At 40.8% G+C, this 11,288-nt stretch overlaps 2 protein-coding genes across 2 annotated transcripts; both read right to left on the reverse strand.

Annotated features, from left to right (window-relative positions):
• Positions 1–1,383: 1,383 nt before the first annotated feature.
• Positions 1,384–4,055, reverse strand: LOC116206217 (26S proteasome non-ATPase regulatory subunit 8 homolog A). The gene is made up of 6 exons (XM_031539029.1): positions 3,821–4,055; positions 3,182–3,260; positions 2,916–3,018; positions 2,341–2,604; positions 1,925–2,036; positions 1,384–1,782 (listed from the first exon to the last, which is right to left on the reverse strand). Exons 1-6 carry the CDS (start codon positions 3,923–3,925, stop codon positions 1,642–1,644), a joined length of 804 nt encoding a protein of 267 aa, XP_031394889.1. The 5' UTR covers positions 3,926–4,055; the 3' UTR covers positions 1,384–1,641.
• Positions 4,056–4,800: 745 nt separating this feature from the next.
• LOC116205119 (auxin response factor 9-like) lies at positions 4,801–9,357 on the reverse strand. The gene is made up of 14 exons (XM_031537611.1): positions 8,863–9,357; positions 8,649–8,764; positions 8,390–8,485; positions 8,132–8,188; positions 7,863–8,015; positions 7,692–7,776; positions 7,398–7,488; positions 7,084–7,248; positions 6,855–6,968; positions 6,687–6,759; positions 6,452–6,605; positions 5,776–6,371; positions 5,511–5,698; positions 4,801–5,333 (listed from the first exon to the last, which is right to left on the reverse strand). Exons 1-14 carry the CDS (start codon positions 8,882–8,884, stop codon positions 5,195–5,197), a joined length of 2,049 nt encoding a protein of 682 aa, XP_031393471.1. The 5' UTR covers positions 8,885–9,357; the 3' UTR covers positions 4,801–5,194.
• Positions 9,358–11,288: the final 1,931 nt, after the last annotated feature.

An 11,288-nucleotide genomic window follows, 5' to 3' on the forward strand; every position in this document is an offset into this window, starting at 1 on the left:
GCTTTTCAGATAATTGCAAGCGTATGTTGTAGGATTTGTCATATATATGGTATGATTGTCACATTTCAAGCAGTTAATAAATCGAATTCATGCAATAAAGTGAAGTGGGTGGCGGCATCATATTCCTAGTCCTAATTACTTGGCTCAGTGGTTTTGTTGCCATTAAATTCTTTGCTCAGTGGCTTGCTTCTGTTGATCTCCAACAATTTGGCCTGCCAGATGTGCGATCAACCAATGATTGGGTAAACTGCATTGAAAAATAGAACTCATTTGATACATTCAATCAAATTATCGAGGCATAAGCAAGCGAAGCCACGGACAAGTTACTTCATAATCGCCTCGCCTCGAGAAAAACTCAAGGTTAGTTTTAAAAGTCCTCAATTCAGTTACACCGCTAACATATGAGACACTACGACGAACGAAATCCAACAGGTCTTGAAATTTTTCCGGGACCTTATAAAACTTCTCCCATTGTTTCCAATTTAATATGCGCGTGGAAACTGAATACGACGTCGTATAACCGCATCAAGCTAAGTATCATTTTGCTGCTCTTTCCCATGCTTCTGTCTGTTCCCTTTCTGCCAACCACCTTGTGCTGATATTACCCCTTTGATCATAAAATTGAAATTCTGATCTTCTGCAGATCGGAGGAATGAAATAGAAAAAACGAGACTTTAATGGAATTTTCGTGTCGGCCATAAGAGTCCTCGGAGTACATTTAAGGCTTGTTTGAATAGCGGATTATTGCGGGGCAGGTTATGAAAGGAAATTATACAAATCTGCATAACGCACTGAGCGAGTTACTTGGGAGGATAAAGGTAAAACGTCGTGTCTTTGGCTCTCAGTTACGATGATCTGTCGTTCTGAAGGTTTAATACTGTCCGTGAAACCTGAGCTAAAGAGAGAGGCAACACACTCATTTATGTTGCCCAAAACTATATTGACAAGGTTGTCCGGGAGGGGGGCCAAGGTTCAAGCACGGGTCAAGAAGTTGATGCGGCGATCTTTTGCAACAGCTATGCATTTCATATCGAGAGAGGATAACTAACTTCTCATGCTGAATATCTCGGGAAGAATACCGAGGTTGGTTCATCGCTTTGTATCCACAGAACCTTCAAATACTCTGAGAGCCAAAGTATCTCCAAGTATATAGGTGGAAATAACATTGGAAGGTATTACCGTTCGTAAAGCCTTTGCTAGATGATACTGAGATACATCACTTCTTCCAATGTGATGGATCCAGCACGGGATGATGGGACAAGTGAAAACCAATATTCCTCAACTACTCATACTCTCAAACTCGATACTGAGAGGGCTTTTCGACAAAGTCGAGAAGGTGAGAACAGCTGCAGTCAGCTTCTTCAATGACCTTGAAGGATCAAATCAGAGAAAATGTGGATGATAACCATTGCTAATCGAGTATCCAGTTTGTCCGGGCCGAAAGCACCGAAAGAGAAATTGAGCTGCTCTTTCAGAAATGAAACAACAATGAACACAGTAGCAGAGGCACTGAGACATCACCACCCTCAAGTGATCAAATTTAGACTCCAAAATGCAAAATCTTAGGTTCCATTGCGAACGGGTCAAGGGTGATGGCGTCAGCCCCATATGATTGAGTCTGTCGTACAAAACATAGCTCCCTTAAACGATCCGCTCCAATTCTCTCGCATAGCTGAGGGTCTGATTGATGAGCTGAAGGGATGGAATTTCCTTGGAAGGTGCCGACTCTTTCGCCTTCTGGAAGAATACAAAACCGTTCTTGATCTCCCACTCGGGATGCTCCTGCAATAACAAAAGTGTTCCAACATAAGCTGCAGTCAACAACTAAGGCCACCCTGTCATTTAATTTTAGGGGACCTTCTCTGAGAGGTAGACACAGAAAAATATCAGTTCAGGAAACTACGCCAAGCGTATAAGAGTTTACCTCTTTGATGTATTCTAAGAGTTGGTTGTCGGAAGAGAATAGAAGCGTCTGCCTTGCATCACTAATTGACAGATAATCATATGCTTTTTCGCTGCATCCAGCTATCTCATCTCTGAATTACAGAAGAACAGATAGTGAATAACAGAGAAAGAAACAGGCCACACATATCTGACGATTAACCAATAGTATCTATTTAGTCACAAGTACAAGTCTCAAAAGCGCATCAACCCGAATTCATCCTACTGGCAATCACAATTGCTTTTCTTCTATTTGAATGGTAGTACTAATATTGGGTATTTGACTTTCATTTTTCTTTTCGTCGCGATCTTGAAAACTCTCATAGATTCTATGGAAATTTTTAGGATAAAGGAATTGAGTGCTTTCTTCATCCCCAACAACAAATTCACATGGACTACCTGACAGTCTTCGCCAACAGATCCATAAAATAGACAAAAGTTTCATGAGGCACGCTCTGCCTGGCGCTCAATACCCGGTTGTAAGCCCCTTCCATGAAGGATTGCTCCAACTCAACAGCATGCTGGATGCAAGGATTCTCCATGGCAGAAGGTGATAGCAACTCGAGTTCCGTATGGAATTCCGCAATTCTATTTTGCACAAGGAGTCTCAGCAAGTTGAGACCTAGTATAGGGCACTCCTGAGGTGACGGAGGAATGAGCTCACTGGTCCACCGAATAGCAAGTTCATCAGCAAAAGTTAAGAGCACCACATGCCAAAGAAATAAAGAAGCATAAAGATAAATGAGGAAAAGAGGAAATTTATTGGAAGCGACAGCCGTTCCCATTTGGCTTCTAATTAACCAAATCTTTCTTCAACATCCCAAGTTTAAGTAACAAAGAGAGGGAGATTATTGAATCAGTTAACTGGCCGCAGGAGTATAGTATATCTTATTCATTACTGTTCCAGTGAAACTCTTAATTGCTGCATTGCTTCCCTTATGAACTACAAGCAATATGTGAAAACAAGAAATTACCGGGCGTCTGTATAATAGGGCTTCAGTTGAAAGAAATCTCTCTCAAATGCATCTTGATCTTCCATCTTTACACTTAGAATGACAGCATGCTCATATACATCCCCTAGATTCCACATAGCACAAAGAAGTTGCAAGCAGATTATAAGTCGGCCATATGCAATTCAGAAACAAAACAAGGCTGCCATGCAATGCACTTTTTGACGTCATGGCTACAATAATTTATAATAAAAAAAACGCTGAAAATGAGATATAGATGAGAATATTACTTCCAAGAGTCAGTTCATGGACAGCATTAGGGGTCTTCTCGAACAAAGGCGGAAGACTCTTGAACTCTGTCAGCATAACCTGCAATGTGGAAAACGAGATTATCCCCGGGAATTTTGGTTTGAACATTCCACCCGGGTCATTTTGCAACTTTTGGAAACTCCGGAGTCCCATCAAACTTGGAAGGAAGATACAGAACCAGAAGGATAAGCGCCTCAAAGGAGCTGCCTTATACGTATGCGCAACATATTCCTCACTCTTTTTTGTGTCAATTCATGAATAAACTTGACCGGCTCAGCAAATCAGGAAAAAGCAACACAGTGATCTAAACTTCAGTACTACCTAAGCAAAGAACTTCTACCAGTAACTTCCGGTGGATTAAGCAATTCTTCCACACATTTCCGGCCCTTCCAAAAACATCATCAACTCAAATCAAAGGGCTCGACCCTAAATTCAACAGCTAGCATCCCATTTTCTTCTAGAACGAAGCTCTAGGTCTAATTAAGAAAGAGCGGCACATACAACCACGAATCTCCCAACGAGCGGGATCGGCACCAGCTCAAAACTCTAGGAATGGCGCATGCTCGCGATGCTAGGGGGACATTAGGGTTTCAAAGGTTTGGAGGGAGCGGAGCGTGTACCTTGAGCTGGGAGAGGAGATTGGTGCAGGTGTCGAAGTCGTTCCTGGCGAGGGCCGCTTTGAATCGGTCGAAGACCTGAGAGACCTCCAGCAGCTTCGGATCCATTGCCTTCTTTCTTCTTCGTCTTCCGTTCAGCTGCTTCTTGCTCCGATTTGCTTTCCGGCCGACACTGTATTTCTTTCTTTCTGAACAAGAAAAACTTGGGACCTTCTTTCTGCTCTTTAGCTTTGGCTGCTCAGTTCTCTACTTTATCGGAGAGTACGCAGAGAAACGATTCCCCTACAAATGGGCCGGCCATGCTCACTGTTAGGCCCATTGGAATGGTTGGGCTTGGGCTCTGCAGGGAGCCCATTGAAATCTTTTTTGAACCTCACTACGTCACGTCGTAATCGCGAATGCATTGAATCGAGATCACCCCGTTTCGTTTTGCAATTTAATTTTAAAATTTTAACTTTAACTTTAACTCTATTCACTATATAATAAAAATCAATTTTTTCAATTTAAAAAGGTGAACTCCATATATAAACCCACAAACAACTCCATTATATTCAATTTAATTTTTAATACTAAATTATCTCAACTATTTTTTACTTTTTTTTACAATTCAACAACACAATCATTACACAATCATCACTTTCTCTTAACTATTCATTACTTTTTCTCATAATTCAATAACACAATCATTACAATCAAATTAAAATCAAAACTCAATTTTACTTAACTCTAAAATCGAACGCATCATTTAATAATCATTGGTAGCTATCTACCTATGTTTATATATGTAGTTAACATCCATGGGGCAAGCTTCTTTTCTTTGACAGAGTGATTTGAAGCTCCAAACGCCAAATTCGCCCTAGCCATGTACTTGATCTTTTCATGCACCGGAAAACACCCAAAATTAATATTTCTTTGCGTCGAATGAATGTTCCAACTTTGTAAGGAAATAGATGTAATGATTATCGTTGTTAAAAGGGAGAAGCTGCATTGCAATTTCCACTCACTGACGACCGTCGTTACATTGTCCATAAAAAACCATATTTACATTGAGACCAACTAAAACCCCACACCCTTCCGTTCCCACCCTTGACAGCAACCAAAATATTCACAGATTCTAAGTTCCGACTTGCCCTCCCCGACTTCCCCAACTAAAATGCCAACACGACCCTACGACCGGTTTACAAGGTTAGCTCTTAAAAATGAGCTCATATTACAAAATATCCAAGTCTCTGATCTGTCAAACTAATGATGAGAAGAGAATCCTTTCTCGATAGATGACACAAAATTTAAACAGACATGCCCTCCTAGAACAACAGACAACTAACAGCGCAAAAGTAAAGATGACTAGCAAAAAACCGAATGGCGAGTCCTGTCGGATCAGTTTTCAGCAGTGTCCGAGCTTATCATGGTCCCTTCACCTTCTACTGGGGACACAGGGAGCTTCGTCCCGGAGCCCATCTTCTTTACATCCTGGCTCGAACATATGAAAATTCGCCTCACCATATTACAGAATTCCCTGCAAGATAATCTCACAGTTATGACTATGTTCTTAATGTACCAATTGGCAGTAGTGCTCCAAAAACTCTTAATTGTCACATCTAAATATTGACATTCCTGCATACGAGATTTTGGATCTTTTGTTAGTCTCTGTTTGTCTGTTCGTAACATTTAGCGTTTAGTAATTGGTTCTTACAGCCATGGATCGTCGCCCAAAAGCATCATATCCCCTTCATCATCAGTGAAGACAATTTCCCACTTATTTCGGGGGCGGAGCTGCCCCTTGATCTCGAACATCTCTTCGAGCTCATCTATGAGCTGATTGTACCCTTCAAGTGTGGTCAAGTCCACCGCACGACCAACAGCAATCCCTTGCATTTGAACCTTTCAGCACACAGAGAAATTCAATACCATAACCAGATTTGTCCAAATATACGACTATCAATTACTGCTGCTCTTACCTTCGTGCGACTTCTCATAGATGCAGAAGTTTGCTTTGCTTGAGGATCCTTTCCCAGGATCGGTAGCTGCACTTTTTTATTTTCTTTGGAACCCTTAGGAAAATCGGACTTTGGGTCAGACTCTGCAGCTGAAGAGATGCTATGGACATGTCCCTCAGTGGTTCCACTAGAAACAGAGAGTTGTACAGGTGGCTTTTCTACCAGTGGCAAGCTTGTGGAGTGACTAATCAGTTCTATACCAAACAATCTGCAGCTAGTAGTTCTCTCTACAACTTTTTTCCCTTCTTCAACAGGGCTTGGCAACTGTCCATTATGCAACTTACTGGGTTGAGTTGCTGGGTAGCCCGAGATGACAGAACGAGCAGTGGCAGATTTGCTATCCTCAGACATGTCCTGGGACAAGCGCTGAGAAACACTAAAGCGGGGAGAAGAAAGCCAGGGCCCCTCAGTTTGCACCCTTGTCACAGGAGAGTTGCTATTTACATTAATATCCATCTGCTGCTTGTGATTCCACATGAAATAATTCTCAGTTCTCTTCTCCTCATCACTGGAATGTCTCAAACCAGAATTCCAGAGGGCCGGTGTAGTTGTAGTATCTGTCGCAGGAAAGATAAAATGTTAAAGTTGCATGGATAGACTACAGCTCAATTCCAAAGCATGAGGAAAAGTAAAGTACCCAGGGGTGGAACTTCAGAGGGTGGTCGAGGCCTCTTGTTCTTCGATTCTGTCGGTTGAGTTAAGCTGGCAGGTACAGAGGGTACAAAGTGTTCAATTTCCCAAGGAGAAACTCTATCTGGTCTGGGGATTGACGCATGTTCATCCCATTGAACCTAAAGAGCGGAGAAAAAGAGTGAGAACAAAGTAAATTTTTAGACTCAAATCTGATGGGGAACCATGTTGAAAACACTTACTTTCAGAGACCGCCATCTTGAATCAACCCAATGAGGAGAAAGATCTTCCACCCCTATTATCGTACCAGAAAATCTAGCAAACCAAAGAAAAAAGGATAATTCAGTATGGTGGTTAGTAACTAACAAAAAAGAAACAAATGGAAAAACTACTTATTTGAATCTCAGTACCTTCTCTCAGGGGAATCCTCGCCCTCAAATCTCATCTTGAATCTCATGCCAACTGTAAAGCTGTTTTTAATAGCCTCTATATACTTGTTCAAGCTAATGATGAACTGACTCGTCCTGATGATTTCCAGCAAACCAGTAATTAGCAAAAGCAGAAAGCATGCAACTCTATGGCAACTCGATAATTAATTAAAACGTGAATATGCAATCTAGTTGAACAGCATTGTCACACCTCGGCTTATAGTATACAACGAAAAGGGTTTGAGTTTTAACAGAATGTGAGGCAGTTGCAAGAACTCCGAGGTGCATGCTCTGGCTTGATATCACTGATGAAGGCATGGAGCCCTGCTGACGAGCAAGGCGCCTCACCCCAACTCGTAACTCTCCATTTTCTCCCCTGTTACATCAATCAGTTAGATGTTAAAAGGCCTTATCTTACTTAGAAAAGAACAATATTTATGGCTCGTGGATGTCCAAATATAGAGCAAGTAGTCACCATCTACGGATAGGGAACTGCAATTGCGGAAGATATTTATCAAAGTATACCTGAGGAATACAAAGGAATCACCAGCAATCAATCTCTTGGAAGTGACAAATGTACTCCATCCTGTAGTAAGCAGATGCCTTCGCGGCTGACCTGTTAGTATGTTCAAAAACTAAATGTAAGTCATGCTTTCATCTCTCACAAGAGGATACCTTTCAGTGTGGAAAAGGTTCATCTATGGCTTATCTATTCCAACTTATATCATAAATAAACCAGTTCATTTCACAATTAAAACAAGTTGAATTGCTTTCAAGAACAGAGCTTATTCAGTCCATAATGCATTGCACAATATATACCTCTGTATATATGCTTGAATTTCCATTCATAACCATGAAGATCTTTTGCAGCCAACTCTTGAGTCGGGGTTGCTTGGGTCATGTCCTGCAGAAAGAGTAAAACCAATTATTTCTAACCAGGGAACCGCAAAATTAAAGAAACTATGCGTAAACAAGTTTTAGATCAATTACCAGCGGAGGAAGACATTCAGTTGCATGTTTCCTGAGAACGGAAAATCCACCATGAGTACTAGTGTCAGACGCGGTCAAAACCTTGCAAAAGGAGTGAATTTTCGGTCTGGGAGTCTCGGGAAGACATTCATCAGGACTTGTAGGTTCAACTTGCTACATAACAATGACACAACCCAATCAGTTCATCACTGAACAACATCTAGCCTTCTTCGGGGATGGGGGAAGAGCACATAAGCCTTGATTAAGAGAGAAAAGGACTACAAACTCACCTCTGAGTCAGGAATAAGAGTAATTTGGGCATATACCTCATCCGTTTCTTGCTCGGCCTACAAAATACCAACAATAGAGAACATGCTACCTTAGATCACAATTCCAAAAAACAAAAAAAAAAAATGTTCCCCCCCATTTTCTAAACATGGGTTCTTCCTAGAAACAGAGATCTGGGTTAGCTAGTTTTCAGAACTCCATTTTTCTCAGAGACAGAGTTATTGATGGGAAAGAAACAAGCAAGAGAAGCTGAAGTATACCAGCAGCTGAACGTGCATAACATGACAAAGAATTTTGGAGGGAAGGCCAAAGAGAGGAAGGCTCTGATTGAGTTCCTGATTTGTTGAAGCCTCCAACTGCAACACAACACCGACACAGAGATGGCAAAAAATTTAATTCCCCACCAGAAATAAAGGCACATCCATACAAGGAAACTCAACCCAAGAACCAGAAAAAAACTGCTGTATTCCCACAGACAGAAACCTCAGCTGATACAAACATTAGAAAAAAAAAACTCACTTGCTCCATGTGACCTTGGGGGAAGTAGTAGACCCTCTCTCCTTGGCGAGGAACGTCAACCAGTGGACCCGCGCAGGCCTTCCATAGCTCCGCATACAGATCGTCCTCCGCAGGACCTAACATCAACCACCAAAAACCCACAAGATTTCAGGGATTTTCCCGGGAAAATGGAGGAAAAAGCAGACAGAAAGCACCGGATGTAACTTCACTTCACCTTCAGCTCGATTCGCCATCATTGAAGCCTACCCCCAGAGTCAACGGCTTAAAAACAGCTCCACCAGACCGCCGCAATAGCCCCAACTAGCAACCCCTGTACCCGCGGCGGCAACGCCCCATTATATACCACCAAATCCACTCAGTAATGGAGCAGTAATCTCTCGGAAGATGAACCGTCAAGCTCCGAAAAGCGACAATCAATGACCCGTAACGCAAAAACCGCCGGACTCTACCTCCTCTTGTCTCTCGTCTCCCACTCCTGCAACCGTTACGAGCTCGGAGACCCTCTTCCTCTCACTAAGAGCTTGCTGGCTGCTCCGACGAAGGAATCAACGTGGAGGGGGGGGAAGCAAACGCCGTTCGACAAAGCCCCGGAAACCGCTTTGCGCGCGTCTTGTTGGTACGCAACTCCTCTTCCGGTACCCCCCCTTTATCTCTCTCTCTTTCTCTCTCTTACTTTCTCTCTCTTCTGCGACGAGAGGTACCATAATTGTCTTCTCCCTCGAAGCGATTGGTTAACCCCTGAGGAGGACTATTAACCGTAGTTGGGTTCAGACCGGGAGGGGGGAGGACTTGGGTTTAACCGCGGTAACGGAAAGGAAGGGGGCTGCCGTTAAGTAACGGCTGCAGAGTGTGAATTTTTTTTCTTATTACAACATGAGGTCCGTCACCATATACAATAAAAAAATTTTAAATAACTAATAAAAGAACGAGAATAGTTCTATTATATATCAAACATGTCATTTTTTTTTGTCAACAAACGAGAATGTATGACAACATATTACATCATTTTTGTGATAGAGTGTTGGGTTTCCATATCGATGATTATTAAAAGAATCATATGGCGTACGGACGGGGCATGGGGAAGCGTGTGGTCCGGCGTAACGGAAGCCGTTAGGGAGGGGAGAGGGGGGAGTCCGCCGTTACCGTTACCGGCCGTCTCTTTCATTGTCTGCTTCGAAGCAGGCAACAGGGTTGGCTCGAGTTAACCCGGCAGAATTTCGGAGTTTTTTAAATTTTCCTTATTTTTTGTGTGTGTCTGTGTGGAAATGGACAGTCGTAGTTTGACCTTCAGGGGAGAGGAAATTACAAGTCTGTCCCAGAGGGAAGGCAAGACCGGGTTGGTTGTGTCCCCGTCTACCGCAACAACAGGAAAAGGTCGTAAATTAGAATTTTCGTGTTTTGGGTCCGACGGTCAGGGACTTAATAAGAATGTATAAATCCAATTTAAATCTCTTCCGGACTGGTCCAAGCATGACATTCATGTCGGGCCTTGCACGATAAATGATAGTATTTCTTACGGCATCCAACTGGATTTGAACTTCAAATTTTGCATAACTAAATAAAGGCTTGTTTGTTTTCACAATCAAAATCACATTGATTTTAATTTTAACTTTGACTCAACACACTACACAACAAAAATACATATTTTTCAAGTCAAAAATTGTAACTTTAACTTTAATTCAACACACTACACAACAAAAATATACTTTTCCCAAATCAAATTTATAATCCCAATTCATTTGTCATTTTTCACAATCAAAATCAAAGTCATTTACCATCTGAATCAACCTCTTATCATGATCTTGAACTAAATTTTTTACGATAATTGATTTTTACAATCATATCTATCTTTCAAAAAATGTTATTAACCTGTGCAATGGTAACCTTTATAAAGAAATGCTAAGGGTGTGTTTGTTTTGGGAACAATGTTTCACTCAATTCAACTCAACTTCACTTATTTTCAATTCAACATCACAATCATTACTTTTTTATTTATTTTTTAAATATTTTTAACCATTTAATTCAATTTTTAATATTAATTTCTCTCAACTATTTATTACTTTTCCACAATTCAACAACATAATAATTACTTAATCATTATTTTCTCTCAATTATTTATTACTTTTTCACACTTTTTCTCATAATTCAACAATACAATCATTACAAACCAATTAAAATCAAAATTCAACTCAACTCAACTCTCAATCCAAACGCACTCTAAATATTCATAAAACAATACATTTTCAATGCGATATTTGTAACTTTCATTAATTTTTTCACGTTCTTTTAACAATTAAAATCTTTTGGGTTTTTTTCATTACAAAAAAGTCTATAAACCTAATACAAAAAATAAAAATAAAAATTCTAAATAGATTGATTCATATACTCTATCGATAATAATTGAATGTCAAACTTTTTGATTTTATATGAGCGTGAGAAAGCGTCATTGTACTCTGCTCCCTTTTTCTCTAACATCTTTTAGATTTGATCTAACTTGTCCTCTCTCTGAACGACTCGAGCAAGTCATCTACATTTTATCATAATTTTACACCAGGAAAAGGTAATCATCAAGAGATGAACGAGGAATATTAAAGGAAGCTGCCCTCCTTTGATAGGACATTGTTGGCAAATTTCGAAACG

The sequence above is a fragment of the Punica granatum genome, chromosome 4, assembly GCF_007655135.1.
Source record: "Punica granatum isolate Tunisia-2019 chromosome 4, ASM765513v2, whole genome shotgun sequence".
Taxonomy (NCBI): domain Eukaryota; kingdom Viridiplantae; phylum Streptophyta; class Magnoliopsida; order Myrtales; family Lythraceae; genus Punica; species Punica granatum.

Coding starts and splice junctions, on each gene's coding strand:
- LOC116206217 (XM_031539029.1), bottom strand. CDS start 3,925: ATGGATCCGAAGCTGCTGGAGGTCTCTCAGGTCTTCGACCGATTCAAA. Junction 2,037..2,340: donor CTGTTGGCGAAGACTGTCAG/GTAGTCCATGTG, acceptor TCTGTAATTCAG/AGATGAGATAGCTGGATGCA. Junction 1,783..1,924: donor TCTTAGAATACATCAAAGAG/GTAAACTCTTAT, acceptor TTGTTATTGCAG/GAGCATCCCGAGTGGGAGAT.
- LOC116205119 (XM_031537611.1), bottom strand. CDS start 8,884: ATGATGGCGAATCGAGCTGAAG. Junction 8,486..8,648: donor CCCAAGGTCACATGGAGCAA/GTGAGTTTTTTT, acceptor GTTGTGTTGCAG/TTGGAGGCTTCAACAAATCA. Junction 7,489..7,691: donor ATTCAAGCATATATACAGAG/GTATATATTGTG, acceptor ACATACTAACAG/GTCAGCCGCGAAGGCATCTG.